A 17,154-nucleotide genomic window follows, 5' to 3' on the forward strand; every position below is an offset into this window, starting at 1 on the left:
AATGGCAGAAGTACTCAATATTTGGCTTCTTACCTTGGCATTTCTCATATGGTGTCATTGGGTCCCTTTTCAATGGTAATTTGTTCTGGATATGATTTGCCGTTATTAATGCCTCACCCCAGTAGTATTTTCCTAATCCTGCATCATGCAGTCTTGTCTTACCATTTCACAAAAACAGCGATGTTTCCATTCTGCCTTGCCATTCTGTTGAGGGCAATCTGGTGCTGTGGTCTGAACTTTAATACCACGTTCCTTGAAAAATTTAAGCAGGTCTTCATTCATGTACTCAGTCTCTCTATCAGATTGGAACTTTTTTATCTTGTATCCCATTTGTGTTTCAACATAGTTTACATATTCCTTTATTTTTACATTAACCTCAGACTTGTGCTTCAACAGATAAACTTTGGTATAACCACATAATCATCTATAATCATTATGTTATATCTATTTCCACCAGGGGTTCTCACTTGCATGGGTCCACACAAGTCACTGTGCAATAGCTCAAGCTTTGTACTACTTCTATTCATCGATTCTTTTGGAAATGGTTTCTGCAGCGTTTTATTTTTCATACAACTTTCGCATCCCACAGTGCACCCACACTCATTAATTGACACACCCTCAACACTTTTGGCAGCCATATAATGCATTACAGATGGATCACAGTGGCCACACCTCAAGTGCCACAGAAGCATACAATGCTTCTTGGGCATGGATAACACTTGTAAGGCATTGTGTTGGCTCAACACAAATAGTGATCCCTGAAGCTCAGCCTTTGCATGTGTCTTGCCATCTCATTTTATGTAGCACTGCAATGTTTTGCTTCGAAACACACATCACTCTTTGCATCATTTTTAAGACCAACAATAAATTCCATTTAGTTGTGGTACATATAACACATTATCTAATTTTAACTTGCCAATTGAACTACCTTCATCACAAACTAGTTCACCATGTCCAACTCCACTTGTAGACACTTCTCTTTCATCAGCCACATAAACAATTTCACTGTTGTTATTGTTCAATTTTCTGAAGAAATTCCTGTTGTTTGTCATGTCAGTTGTTGCAGCTGAATCAACATACCAATCCCTTGTAGTCTTCACAGCAAGACGTTGTTTCATACCTAATGGCATGTTTTGTGTGCTCACACATGTAGAGTGGCATTCATATGTTTCATCATTGTCCAATGGATCAGACTCTTCCTGGACATCAGTTGATTTTACTTTGTGTTCTTTCTTTTTCTTTCCTCTGCTCAATTCAGGACAGTCCCTTTTCAAATGGGGACCCCACAATAGTAACATCTGGTTTTCTATTTACAGACCATTGTTTTCAAAGCTGTGGCTTCATCCATATTCATGGTATGTCCAAATGATCCTCTTGATTGCTTCTCATACTCTTCCATGATCTTAATCTTTACAAATTCAAGAGTGAGGTCTGTAACTGCTCTTGCCTCAAGAGCAGTCGTTAATGTATTATAATTATCAGGCAAACTTCCCAACATAAGAATTCCTATGAGTCTATCACTCATTTCAAACAAATCAAAAAGCAGTTAACTCATCTACTAAGTCCTCTATAGTACTTAACTGTTTTTCCATATCCTGCTCCTCTTCATATTTTAAGTGAAATAATTTCTTATAAAAACTTACTTTTTGTGTAAGTGTTGACCTTTGATGGCGTTTTTTCTAACGATTCCCACATTTCTTTTGAAGTTTTTGCTTTTCTGATGAGCTGTAATTGCGAATCTTCCACCATGAGACCGATTTTATTTCTTGCTTTTCCATCTTTTTGTTTCCATTCATTCATCTGTGGCTCAGGTGGTGGATTGCATACAATATCCTATAAGTCACTGTCAATAAGTAGCAGCTCCATTTTAAACCTTCAGGCTGGATAATTATTCCTGTTCAACTTTGTGATGACTGTTTTCATGCTGTCGGCCATCTTGTCTTTGTTTTTGCACAAGTATGCTAAATAAACCTGCTACGTAAAATAAAACTTTGTCTCACTATTCACTCAGTAAATACCTGTGTCTGGGCCCATAACCTGTTAAATATATCACTTATGTGTTTACAAATGGAGACTAGGATACCTTACAAGTAAGTATAAATCATACACAACTACTTTGGTCGGTTTCAAAGTCACACAAACCAAAAAGTGGCAGGCTTGATAGAGACGCCACCCCATGGCCATTTATTCGTTAGAAAAATAAACATACAAAGGACATATAACAAATCATTGTCACACACATAGGTAATGACAGGAGAGAAATTTAACAGTATGAATTTTTCGAAAACAGGATGGTGAAGGTTGCTAATGTTGTGGTGGCAAGCACTTTAATGATGAAAGTTCAATGTTCTTTGAGGCAGGTGTTTAAAGGTTGCCCTGTTCTCTATACAACTTCCTTCTTAGTTATGTTCAAGACTCTGCTAAGCACCAGCTCAACATCCTAGAGCTTGCTGATCTCTTATGCCACATTTCCTTTTTTACTTTTGGGACATGACTTTTCTGCAGAGGTATGCCTCTCTTGCACTCTTTGCAAACTAGTCATTTGACATCTTGAAGCCTCCATCGTTCTCACCTTTGACCACCATATTCTCCTTTATGCACATTACATCAACAAAATTCTTATCTTTTGACAGTACAAAACTGTATTCAAGATTTCATACATAAAATCAACATCAACCTACAGCCTTTGTCTCCACTTGGAACAGGACAGTGAGTAAGAAGAGCCAATATCCAATATCCAATGGATGTATATCAACTAAAGTCTACAGGAAGCTTAAACACCATCCAATTTTCATCCCTGCCATCTCATCAAGATGACCAGCTTCAATTCCCTAATTTTATAAAATAACCCATTTATCCGATGCTCAAGACACAAATAAGGAACTCCAAACTATCACTCAGTATGCCATACAACATAGCTATTCTCCAAACACTATCAAATGTCTAATTCATCTTCTTTCTGCCACCACTACTGTCATGTCCAATAATTGTTCCTGTAACAAGACTGTATACAACAAAAAGCTGTTACAACAAAAGACTGACCATCCTTTACAAGGAGATTGCCAAAAATAATAACTTCTGCTTAGCTTTCAGAAGAAGTCCTTCGTTTTTACCCTCCTCCACAATCTAAAGACCATCTGATGAATATGATATTCCCATTATGGATCATAGAGCCAGCCACAACTTAAAATACATAGGTGCTACAGGACAACCTTTAAACACTTGCCTCAAAGAACATCAGACTTCCATCATTAAAGGGCTTGCCACAGCATTAACAATCTTCACCATCAACTCCAACACTGAGGTACATTTCAACTGAGCACACCTTCCACAAAGAATATTTATAACTGTTAGAAATTTACAATGCAGCAAGAAAATATGCAACTATCAACTTTACAGAAGTAGACTCCATCCCTATGTGGAAGTTGTTCGACAATGTTTAGTTTTACAACCCTCCCCCTCTCTCTCTTACATCATTCCATTTTTAGCACATGGGTGGCAATCACATATCTTAAGTAATTCTTCTGTTTTAATTGTTTGTTCTAACAGTTGCATTCAAACTGTGAATATTTTTTAGCCTGATGATGACTATTCAACATGGATAAAAATGTTTGCTTTTGTAGTTTCTTGTAATAGTCTTGCTGAATATTAGTTTGAGTATTGTAATATAACAAGTTAAATACAGTGGGTGATCTGTTAATGAACAGATTAGATAACGAACATTTTCGAGAAAGATTTTTATGTTCGAACAACGAACACATGATCGGATAACGAACACTCCACAGAACAAACACAAGAAGAAGTGACGTAAAATAATGAATACCGATTGGTCTTCCCTTGTCTTTGGTCAACAATTTGAAACTTTTCAAAGTGTGGGAGAGTCGACATCAATGCTCAAGCCGGTATATACCGATTGGATAGTATTCCTCCAAACTTTGAAACTCTCCCTTGTAATTCCAGCCTTTTATTTTTCTGACAAAACAATTCTTTTATAGTATTTGCAAGACTGTCGGGTAGGCACTCGTTAAGTTTTGTGTCGGGTTTTATTTTTGAAAGGTATAATAGCAAAGGTAGAGAGTGGACAGATGTCTTATGTTGCTGGGCAGTAGGGCTTGAACAAATCTACATTAGGGCACAGTTGCATCTTATCTAAGAAAGATACTATATAATCAAGAAGATTCAAGCAGCTAAAGTAACAAAAATCACATCTGAGAAATAAAGAACATTGAAGAGTTCATAATGGAACCTGAAACGAATCTGACGACAGAAGAACGCCAAGAACTCTTGAATGAAGAACACCAAGAAACTTGGCGAGATTTCTTCTGAAAAAAAAGGATTAATGCTGATATCTGTTATTAAAGATCCTATGAAGAAGTGGGAGGATGTCAGAACAATGGTCTTAGAATGGCATCCAAACCAAGTTGAGGCTTGGGGATTTCTACAATTGCAATGCTATTAATTACTTACGAAAAATCCTGAAGAAGAGAGAAAAGCAATCGATATTAGACAGATTCTTTAACCCTTTCAAATGGAAAAAACATGACTAATAAAAACACAAGACTGTGTATGTATGTATTTTTATTATTACATATAAATAAACAGTAAGAAAGTATATATTTTTTATTTTTGGGGGTCTCCAGAACGAATTAATTAAACTCCCATTAAAACCTATGGTAAATCGATAATTGGTTAACGAACAATTCGGATAGCACACAAAGTCTTGGAACGGATTATGTTTGTTAACCGATCACCCACTGTATTTGATTTCCACAAATAAACTGTAGTGATTTATACTAATATATAATATAAAAATAAAACCTCTGGACAGTGGCCACTGACATGGACATGAAAAATGGCCATTGTCTAGAGATTCTTTTGTATGCATTTCAAAAAAGAAATGTTTTTGAAAAAATGGCTTCTGTTTAAAGACAGCCATTATTACAGGTTCAATTGTTTATATATCAAAATTTGTTTAAGGTTAGTACAATAATTTAATTACCATTACCAATTTCATCACTATATTTAATGTTTTCTAATAATTCATGATTTAATAACATTCTATTGAAAACAAAGTTTGATAAATAAAAAACATATTCAACTAATAAGTAAGTATTGATATTCTTACAGTACATATTATATCAAAAGAATATTATAATGAAAAAAAGATAATTTTATGAATATGATAACTACATTAAAAAAGTGTGATTAACTAAAGAAAAACTTGTTCAAGTCCAAATTTTTCATAAATAATAAAAAGTTTTATCGAAAACACAGTTCCACAAAGATATGTATAGTTGAACCAAATACTTATATAAGGATGGTAGTGTGATTACTCAGCTGAATCAATCAATACACCTTTAACAGGGGAACAGAAAGTGGCACAGTGAGCAGAAAATGAAATTCTTATCTCATCAATCTTCTTTCCAACATTGGCATTCCACTTTCAACTGTCCATGCCTAAAGATGACTTGTAGGATCAAAAATATTACCATTATTAAACTTCACCCACTGTTAAAGAAGCATTGATTAATTCCATTGAACCAAATATTATCAAATTTGGATAAACTTCATTATATAGAAAACAAAAATGTCTAAAAAAACATTTAATAAATTTAAAATGTAATTCAAATTATTAAAATAAGATAATATTAAAATTTATATAATGAAGCATGCAATGCCATAATGTTGTAAATGCCAAAAAACAAACATTTCAGGATAGATAAAAAAACTTTTTCTAGTGAATGAATTCATTTCTATTTTATAATAAAATGATAAAAAAAACTCGCTAGGTTACAAATTCTCTGGAATAACAAAATGACATAAATATAAGCAGTAATGGAATTGCATGCTTTATTATGATAATATTAAAGTAAAAAATATAATTCTTAAATACAAAAAAAACATTCTAATGCATAAATTTAAAAAACATTAAATAAATTATGAAGTATACTTAAAATTTTTATATATTAAACTTTCTTTTTCCAAAATGTTTTTATATTTAAAATAGTTCTTAAAAAATTTAAATAATACTAACCTTAGAATATGCATCTAGTATCATATTAAAAGTAAAGGCTTGAGGCATTTCACTTGCATAGTATTTTGTTCTATCCAAAACTACATCTAAGAGCTTTTCTTTATCTTGCGAAATTACTGTTGATACTAGTGGTCTTATTACACCAGCTGCCTAAAAATTAAGTATCTTGAAATATGTACTTACTACAAATAATATTTTGAATACAAGTTTATATAAATAATTATAACAGTGTTCTCTCCAAGTTATTGATAGTTTTAGTTAGGGTCAATCAATCATATTTTTTCTGGCTAGTTAAAATTATTTATTATTATAATATTATTATTTTTTTAAAAGATAATTGGACCATGGATTACTATGCTCTTGAGTGTTTTGATGTCATTAATTGATGGTTTTTAAGCAAATTTCTAGTGGCAACCAGCTAACATTGCAGGAAGATCATCTAAAACTTTTTTCTGAGGAAAACAATATAAACCCAATTCTGTTTTTTATATGGTTTTTTAAACTCAATTTTGATTTAACACACTGGAAAAAATTCAATTCTCTTTTTTACATAATTTGTTTTGATCTAACATGGTTCCACAAATAACAACCAGCTGAAGAGAACCTTCTAAAAGGCCAAAATGTATCCTGGAAAACATTGCATGTTTTAATAAAGGCCCAACTATGTGATGAACCCATATAATTAGTTATTAATAACTAGTAATAAACTCATACTCATAATTGTAACCCAGAAAAAGCTTTATTAAGAATTAAATATGCCTTTTTAAAATCTCTAATCTCTAAATTTAATTTTAATTCTAAGAAAAAATATATACAGTCCCTGGCCAAATTATTAGATGCACTACAGATTTTTCATACTTACATGTTTTATACTTGGTCTGGTGTAGATCTATCTTATAAATCATAATTTTGATAAACGAAACTTATCTTTTTAATGTCATTGTATATCTATTTTTGTTATATTTCATTACAATATTAATTTATTGGAAGGTATGTGTGGACGTGTTTCTGTTCACCTCTTGTATTTATTTCATGGTATACAATTATGCAAGTGTTTGTTTTCTTCGATAGTAGTATTTTTACCAACCAGATACGATAAATTGTTATCTTTTGACATGGTCAAAAAGGGGGACCTTTCACCACGTAAAAAAGCCCTCATTAATACAAAAATGTATTCCAACCGTGAAATTTCACGAAGGTTGAAGGTGTCTGAAGCTAGCATACTACTTATAAAAAAAACAAGTTGAATCAGATCAAGATCTGAATCCAAAAAGAAAACATAAATATGGCAGAAAGGCAATTTTCACCTCAAGGTCAGAAAGACGTCTTAAGAAAATTTGCTTAAAAAACAGATTTGCTTCCACTAAATCAATAAAATCTCAATTGGAAGATGCAAACGTGAATGCTTCTGAGCACATGTTCGCAGAAAATTGAAAGATCTGAATTTTAAGGCTTACCGACTAGCAAGAAAACCCTAGTTAACAGTTGCAATGAAAGAAAGCATTTGGAGTGGGCCAAACAGTGGTGTGATGACGTGGAGATTGGTAATTTAACATTATACAGATTATTTACTATAAAATAGACAAATTAACAGTAGGTACTTGATTCATAAGATATTTTTTTCTTGTTTTCTCAGGTCCAAATCAGAGATGAAAGCACATTTGAAATTTTAGCCAACAAAGCTCATTTTGTCCGTCGTCGTAGAGGGAAAAAATTTCATTCTGACTGTGTCATTCAGACTGTTAAGCACTGCACGAAAGTAGTGATTTGGTCCATCATTAGTGGCAAGGGCACTGGGTGCCTGTACATAGTAAAAGGCACCATGAGGCAAGACCAATATAAAGAAGTCTTGCAAAATTGGTTGCTGCCACAGGTTTTTATGCAAGATGGAGCTCCCTGCCACACAGCCAGGTCTGTGAAAACATATCTACAAGAGCAAAATATCNAATTTTAATTAGGAAAATATTTTTGAAAAATTTACTAGTGTTTCTTTTCCTTTTACTTTGAGGGGGGTGCAAGGATCCTTGGCCTTGGCACCTCTCAAAGTAAAAGAAACTGCAGCACTGGTTGTAGTTATTCATAGTTGGCTCATAATCAGACAATCATTTCTCCTGGTGATCTGGCTAGGGTATCCTGGTTGTTGTGTTTGTGTACCCTGACATATCCACTGTCCCAAACACTTCAATAGGAAGATCAGAATGAATGGTCCAGATGGGGGCAATTCAGCAAAACAGCCACCTTGTTTTCTCTAGCCTGATGATGCAGCCTTTCTCAAATTCTGTCAGCTATGTGTAATGTTTTTATATCAGACCTGCCTGCATCATGCAGACATGCCTGATATTCGAAGACCTCTAAACAACAAGAATACTAAAAATTGTGAAATAGTGAGCCTCTCTGAGTCTTTTTATAGACTGGAATACAGTGGGTGATCAGTTAACAAACACTTTCACGAAAGATTTTTATGATTGGACAACGAACACATGTTCGGATAACAAACACTTCATTGAACAAACATAAAATGAAGCAACAAAAATAGCAAATAACGATTGATTTTCCCTTGTCTTCAAGTAACAATTCGAAATTTTTCGGAGTGTGAGAGACGTTGACATTGACGCTCAAGTGGTAGATACTGATCGGATAGTATTCCTCCGAACTTTGAAACTCTCCCTTGGAATTCCAGCCTTTTTTATTTTACTGACAAAACAATTCTTTTATAGTATTTGCAAGACTGTTGGGCAGGCACTCGTTAAGTTTTGTGTCGGGTTTTATTTTTGAAAGGTATAATAGCAAAGGTAGAGAGTGGGCAGATGTCTGATGTTGCTGGGCAGTAGGGCAGTATTTATGGAAAGCCTCTATTCACTGTTCATCATAAAATATTCATCAGTAAAGTATTTCATCACATACACTACAAAATCTACAAGCCTACAAAACTTACAGCTACAAAGCCTTCAAACATATCCATAATAAACTGTATTTCCAAAGTTTCAGTTTATTTGACAAAATATTTCCAGAGATACATAGTCTCAAATATCAAAAGGTATTTTATAATCAACCTGAAAACACATGAGTATTGATAAATAATGTATAAAATCTTTTTATCCAAACAATAATTTTTCACTGATTCAAATTTTAATATAAAGAGAATCATGTTGATTTTCTGATAAAACTCCTGAAACTTACACCATAAGTTTTGGCAGCCATAACTACTTCTTCTAAAATTGTTTCTGGTATAACAGGTCTCACACCATCATGGATAATTACAACTTCTATTGATTTATCTGAAATTTTAAAAAATTTTAGAAATTATCAAATAAATTTCTTCTACAATTATAACTTAAAATAATAAATTGTATAGCAATTTTGATAAACTCTAAATAAAATCAAACCATGGCAAAATATAAGACAAAATTTTTAATATATAAATCTTTTTGAAGTATTTAATATTATATATGAAAAAACAAAAATTACTTTAAAACATATTTTGAAAGTTCAGATAATTGTAATGATGGGATATTACAAAAATTGTTTAAATTAATTAAAAGTCTAAATTATTAATAACTGATAAAGATATTCACAATGAGCAGCTTTCCTTGCTAAATTAGCTTTAACAAGTGAATGACAAAAGCATTGTTTTTCTTGGCCTTGCTTTTTGTTAGTTTAGGTTCTATAGCAAAAACTAGTTAATAATTTTAATAAATTTTTTATGACAATCTGAACACAGACTATTCATTAACCATAATTACTGTATTAAATTCTAATGTAGATAAGATAAATCCAATCTTTCTTGTCGTATAATTCCTATTTTTGTTACTAAATGGAATTCCTGAAATCATTTAATCCTTATGTGTGTTCACAGTTCATAGCTTTTGTACAATTCAAATCTTCAAAACACAAGAAAAACTCTTCATGATGAATATTGTAGTTATAAATTATTATTTATTATTTGCAAAAAATATATATAATTTTAGTTTTCAAAATTGTAATCTTTTAAACTACATCATAAGCAGGAGGCAGATCCACAGAAGTGTTACAGGAATTTAAACCCTTTCTATTGACATAAAAAATTAAAATTTATTTGTTCAAACTTCAAAATGTTGTTTTTAATTAATTAACCCCTTCTGTTCTTAGCCTTACCATGGCAAATATGATTTATCAGACCACTGGAGCAATAAAATTATCTTGCATATGTTAATAAAAGGTACTTACAATTATTCAAATATTTAAAATTTTTAAGTTAGTTCTTTTGGTTCTTCTTGATCTGCCAATGACCACAAGTCCTTAAATGCTGTTCTACTGAAAGGTCTTGAATCTTAAAATTTGCTACTATACTCATTGACAAAAAGTTATACACAAAAAAGGAGGCATTGGAATCAAATGAAAACGTAATAATGGTAATAAGTGATTATAATATCATAGTAAAAGTACAATTTCCTTTAAAACAGCAGTATAATTTCAAAGAACCTTTAGTATTTTGTACATTCTCCTCTTGCCTAAATACATGCACAGATATGAATGAGTATGGAAATATGTAGGCACTATATGCTATTTTTCAATAGATATACCCGTAAATGTTGCAATTTCTGCCTCAGATCCCTCACAGTCAAAGCTGGTGGGTCCATCTGGTTTCACAAATGATTGATGGATGACAAATCTCTGATAATGAAGTGTGACAATATGGCAGATGCACTTGGGAAAATCTACCAGTATGCAGGTGAGCATTATATTGCTAAAAAAAAAAAAAGAAAAGAAAAACCTGTTTATAGACTTGCCATAAAAGGCAACACACGAGGGCACATGATTTCTTGCAAATACAACTGTGCCATCAATGCCTCTCCTACTGTTGCTAGTGGAGACTGACTGACTTATAAAAAAATAGTTTCCCAGTCAGGTAAGCCAGCAGTGATGCAGTGTGCTAACTCAACAGTAAAGATAGGACTGAAGCACTCACAGTGGTCCTCCATACAACACAATTGTCATCCATTCCCAAATGGAACTAGAATTCATTACTATAGATGATATGCTGCCAATCCATAGCTGTTTAAACTTCTCTGTCATGGCACTACTGCAAATGAAGCTGAAAATGTTGGGTTCTAATGGCAGAATGCATAGTGATTGTTATGCATTCATAGTCTACTTGTCACCAGCCAATGGTATGGAAAGAGAGAGGGTTCTGTAGAGAGGTTTCCACCTGTCTCTGGATGGGACAAATATTGTTGTAGCCAGAGGCACACTCAAGATTTAATCTTGAGAGGAGGCAAGATGAATGAATAAAAAAAATTTTTTAATGCAAACCCAATAAAATTTCCTCATGTGACTGCTAATTCATAAGTAGCATAGAAATAGAATATACAATACAATATAAATAAAACATGAATTTTAATTAGGAAAATATTTTTGAAAAATTTACTAGTGTTTCTTTTCCTTTTACTTTGAGGGGGGTGCAAGGATCCTTGGCCTTGGCACCTCTCAAAGTAAAAGAAACTGCAGCACTGGTTGTAGTTATTCATAGTTGGCTCATAATCAGACAATCATTTCTCCTGGTGATCTGGCTAGGGTATCCTGGTTGTTGTGTTTGTGTACCCTGACATATCCACTGTCCCAAACACTTCAATAGGAAGATCAGAATGAATGGTCCAGATGGGGGCAATTCAGCAAAACAGCCACCTTGTTTTCTCTAGCCTGATGATGCAGCCTTTCTCAAATTCTGTCNCAAGACTGTGTATGTATGTATTTTTATTATTACATATAAATAAACAGTAAGAAAGTATATATTTTTTATTTTTGGGGGTCTCCAGAACGAATTAATTAAACTCCCATTAAAACCTATGGTAAATCGATAATTGGTTAACGAACAATTCGGATAGCACACAAAGTCTTGGAACGGATTATGTTTGTTAACCGATCACCCACTGTATTTGATTTCCACAAATAAACTGTAGTGATTTATACTTTTTTATTTTTGGGGCCTCCGGAACGAATTAATTAAACTCCCATTAAAACCTATGGTAAATCGATAATCGGTTAACGAACAATTCGGATAGCGAACAAAGTCTCGGAACGGATTATGTTCGTTAACCGATCACTCACTGTATAACAATGAGGTCGCAAAGCGAGGTATGTACTTGTTACAGACCTTTCATTTTAGTATTTAGGGCATATCTGGAAGAAGAAGTGTGAGAAAATGTAATATTGTAAATTACGTCAACATATATTATGTTCAGTTTTAATATCGGGCAAAATAATGCTAACAGCTTACTTCTCCTGTTCTCTTCATCTTTTNCTCTGGACAGTGGCCACTGACATGGACATGAAAAATGGCCATTGTCTAGAGATTCTTTTGTATGCATTTCAAAAAAGAAATGTTTTTGAAAAAATGGCTTCTGTTTAAAGACAGCCATTATTACAGGTTCAATTGTTTATATATCAAAATTTGTTTAAGGTTAGTACAATAATTTAATTACCATTACCAATTTCATCATTATATTTAATGTTTTCTAATAATTCATGATTTAATAACATTCTATTGAAAACAAAGTTTGATAAATAAATAACATATTCAACTAATAAATAAGTATTGATATTCTTACAGTACATATTATATCAAAAGAATATTATAATGAAAAAAAGATAATTTTATGAATATGATAACTACATTAAAAAAGTGTGATTAACTAAAGAAAAACTTGTTCAAGTCCAAATTTTTCATAAATAATAAAAAGTTTTATCGAAAACACAGTTCCACAAAGATATGTATAGTTGAACCAAATACTTATATAAGGATGGTAGTGTGATTACTCAGCTGAATCAATCAATACACCTTTAACAGGGGAACAGAAAGTGGCACAGTGAGCAGAAAATGAAATTCTTATCTCATCAATCTTCTTTCCAACATTGGCATTCCACTTTCAACTGTCCATGCCTAAAGATGACTTGTAGGATCAAAAATATTACCATTATTAAACTTCACCCACTGTTAAAGAAGCATTGATTAATTCCATTGAACCAAATATTATCAAATTTGGATAAACTTCATTATATAGAAAACAAAAATGTCTAAAAAAACATTTAATAAATTTAAAATGTAATTCAAATTATTAAAATAAGATAATATTAAAATTTATATAATGAAGCATGCAATGCCATAATGTTGTAAATGCCAAAAAACAAACATTTCAGGATAGATAAAAAAACTTTTTCTAGTGAATGAATTCATTTCTATTTTATAATAAAATGATAAAAAAAACTCGCTAGGTTACAAATTCTCTGGAATAACAAAATGACATAAATATAAGCAGTAATGGAATTGCATGCTTTATTATGATAATATTAAAGTAAAAAATATAATTCTTAAATACAAAAAAAACATTCTAATGCATAAATTTAAAAAACATTAAATAAATTATGAAGTATACTTAAAATTTTTATATATTAAACTTTCTTTTTCCAAAATGTTTTTATATTTAAAATAGTTCTTAAAAAATTTAAATAATACTAACCTTAGAATATGCATCTAGTATCATATTAAAAGTAAAGGCTTGAGGCATTTCACTTGCATAGTATTTTGTTCTATCCAAAACTACATCTAAGAGCTTTTCTTTATCTTGCGAAATTACTGTTGATACTAGTGGTCTTATTACACCAGCTGCCTAAAAATTAAGTATCTTGAAATATGTACTTACTACAAATAATATTTTGAATACAAGTTTATATAAATAATTATAACAGTGTTCTCTCCAAGTTATTGATAGTTTTAGTTAGGGTCAATCAATCATATTTTTTCTGGCTAGTTAAAATTATTTATTATTATAATATTATTATTTTTTTAAAAGATAATTGGACCATGGATTACTATGCTCTTGAGTGTTTTGATGTCATTAATTGATGGTTTTTAAGCAAATTTCTAGTGGCAACCAGCTAACATTGCAGGAAGATCATCTAAAACTTTTTTCTGAGGAAAACAATATAAACCCAATTCTGTTTTTTATATGGTTTTTTAAACTCAATTTTGATTTAACACACTGGAAAAAATTCAATTCTCTTTTTTACATAATTTGTTTTGATCTAACATGGTTCCACAAATAACAACCAGCTGAAGAGAACCTTCTAAAAGGCCAAAATGTATCCTGGAAAACATTGCATGTTTTAATAAAGGCCCAACTATGTGATGAACCCATATAATTAGTTATTAATAACTAGTAATAAACTCATACTCATAATTGTAACCCAGAAAAAGCTTTATTAAGAATTAAATATGCCTTTTTAAAATCTCTAATCTCTAAATTTAATTTTAATTCTAAGAAAAAATATATACAGTCCCTGGCCAAATTATTAGATGCACTACAGATTTTTCATACTTACATGTTTTATACTTGGTCTGGTGTAGATCTATCTTATAAATCATAATTTTGATAAACGAAACTTATCTTTTTAATGTCATTGTATATCTATTTTTGTTATATTTCATTACAATATTAATTTATTGGAAGGTATGTGTGGACGTGTTTCTGTTCACCTCTTGTATTTATTTCATGGTATACAATTATGCAAGTGTTTGTTTTCTTCGATAGTAGTATTTTTACCAACCAGATACGATAAATTGTTATCTTTTGACATGGTCAAAAAGGGGGACCTTTCACCACGTAAAAAAGCCCTCATTAATACAAAAATGTATTCCAACCGTGAAATTTCACGAAGGTTGAAGGTGTCTGAAGCTAGCATACTACTTATAAAAAAAACAAGTTGAATCAGATCAAGATCTGAATCCAAAAAGAAAACATAAATATGGCAGAAAGGCAATTTTCACCTCAAGGTCAGAAAGACGTCTTAAGAAAATTTGCTTAAAAAACAGATTTGCTTCCACTAAATCAATAAAATCTCAATTGGAAGATGCAAACGTGAATGCTTCTGAGCACATGTTCGCAGAAAATTGAAAGATCTGAATTTTAAGGCTTACCGACTAGCAAGAAAACCCTAGTTAACAGTTGCAATGAAAGAAAGCATTTGGAGTGGGCCAAACAGTGGTGTGATGACGTGGAGATTGGTAATTTAACATTATACAGATTATTTACTATAAAATAGACAAATTAACAGTAGGTACTTGATTCATAAGATATTTTTTTCTTGTTTTCTCAGGTCCAAATCAGAGATGAAAGCACATTTGAAATTTTAGCCAACAAAGCTCATTTTGTCCGTCGTCGTAGAGGGAAAAAATTTCATTCTGACTGTGTCATTCAGACTGTTAAGCACTGCACGAAAGTAGTGATTTGGTCCATCATTAGTGGCAAGGGCACTGGGTGCCTGTACATAGTAAAAGGCACCATGAGGCAAGACCAATATAAAGAAGTCTTGCAAAATTGGTTGCTGCCACAGGTTTTTATGCAAGATGGAGCTCCCTGCCACACAGCCAGGTCTGTGAAAACATATCTACAAGAGCAAAATATCCCTCTGTTGGATTGGCCGGGTAATAGTCCCAACATGAACCTCATAGAAAATGTGTGGGAGCTCATGAAGAGGGAAATGGACAAAGAAGTCATCACAACCAAAATGTAGCTTTTGGAAAAAATCATCCATGTGTGGAATCATCATTCACAAATGCAGAAGATTGTCCAGTCTTGCATCGACAGCATGCGGCACCGGATTGAGGCTCTCATAGCTGCAAAAGGTGGCTCAACAAAATACTAAAATTTAATTAAATGGCAATTTTGTATTTTTTTACTATGTTAATAAAAACAAAAATTTTCAATAAATATAACGTTTTATTTGTGTTAACACCTATGTAATAAAGTAAACTGTACATTACAGGTTAAATTCATTAGTAATAAATATTCAAAGACCAAATTGTACTAGCTGATAATTAAGATTTACACAAAAACTATAGTGCGTCTAATAATTTGGCCAGGGACTGTAATTTGTTTTTTAAATTCTATGCTCTTAAAAAAAATTCTTTGAATTTGCACTTAAGGCTGTTTGTTACATATAGGTGTTTTTCAACGAAACCTAAATAAAGGCCAGTTTTCCATAGAAAGTCTCACTTGCAACATCCCCTCCTTGACAGATCACCAATGTATTGCATTGACTTATCCCTTAAATACAAAACAGTTTTTGGATACCATTTGGTGTTAAAATCTAGAGATATTTTGGATATTTAATTGAAAAAGTGGAATAAAAATAAAATGTGCATGAATGCTATTAAATTTATTTAACTTTATTAAATTTTGCTGATAAGTTACAATTGTCCCTACTCTGATTTATTAATTAAAATTGAAATATTATTTTCAAATACATTATATTATATTAATTAGTTTATAAGGTCTAGAACAAATCTCCCATTTTCCTTTTTCACATAATACTTTTATACAGATTTTTCAGGAATATATCTACCATGTAAAAACAGAATTGAGTGTATATAATATGAAATATTTAGAATTTTAATTTTTGTATTAAAGTTTTTATTAGCAAAACATTCAGTTTTAATGCATTTTACTTCAAATATACTAAGAAATAAAAAATACATTTGAAAGCAGTAATTGATTTATTAAGTGAACTAAATATTCATTTAAATCAACTGCAAGTTATTACATAAATTTATAAAGTTTTGTTTCTTAAAAGTTTATTAATAAATAGTTCTAAATTATTGATCTTTCCAAAGAAGTTATATATGCATATAGAATATAATGCAATATAATGCATAAAGAAAACACTATTGAAAAGAGTAATAATCAACTTTCATCTCGATTACATTCAAGGTATTGTCAGTTAGAATAAAATTCAACTAATTAAATGCTACTATTATTTAAAAAAATAATAAAGCTAATTAAAAATACAATAATTTATATTCAATATTTGCATAAATAAAACAAATACATTTAATATTATATATGAAAAAACAAAAATTACTTTAAAACATATTTTGAAAGTTCAGATAATTGTAATGATGGGATATTACAAAAATTGTTTAAATTAATTAAAAGTCTAAATTATTAATAACTGATAAAGATATTCACAATGAGCAGCTTTCCTTGCTAAATTAGCTTTAACAAGTGAATGACAAAAGCATTGTTTTTCTTGGCCTTGCTTTTTGTTAGTTTAGGTTCTATAGCAAAAACTAGTTAATAATTTTA

At 31.3% G+C, this 17,154-nt stretch overlaps 1 protein-coding gene across 1 annotated transcript in view; it reads right to left on the reverse strand.

Annotated features, from left to right (window-relative positions):
* Positions 1 to 10,634: 10,634 nt before the first annotated feature.
* LOC111629866 (D-ribitol-5-phosphate cytidylyltransferase-like) overlaps positions 10,635 to 17,154 on the reverse strand; it is a 35,084-nt gene continuing 28,564 nt past the window's right edge. The window contains exons 6-7 of the mRNA XM_023373776.1: positions 13,531 to 13,680; positions 10,635 to 10,760 (exon numbers count right to left, since the gene is read on the reverse strand). Coding sequence (XP_023229544.1) covers positions 10,635 to 10,760; positions 13,531 to 13,680 — 276 coding nt within the window. The remainder of the gene's footprint in view (positions 10,761 to 13,530; positions 13,681 to 17,154) is intronic.

Source organism: Centruroides sculpturatus, unplaced genomic scaffold, assembly GCF_000671375.1.
Source record: "Centruroides sculpturatus isolate CEXI.00-Female unplaced genomic scaffold, Cexi_2.0 scaffold548, whole genome shotgun sequence".
Classification (NCBI taxonomy): domain Eukaryota; kingdom Metazoa; phylum Arthropoda; class Arachnida; order Scorpiones; family Buthidae; genus Centruroides; species Centruroides sculpturatus.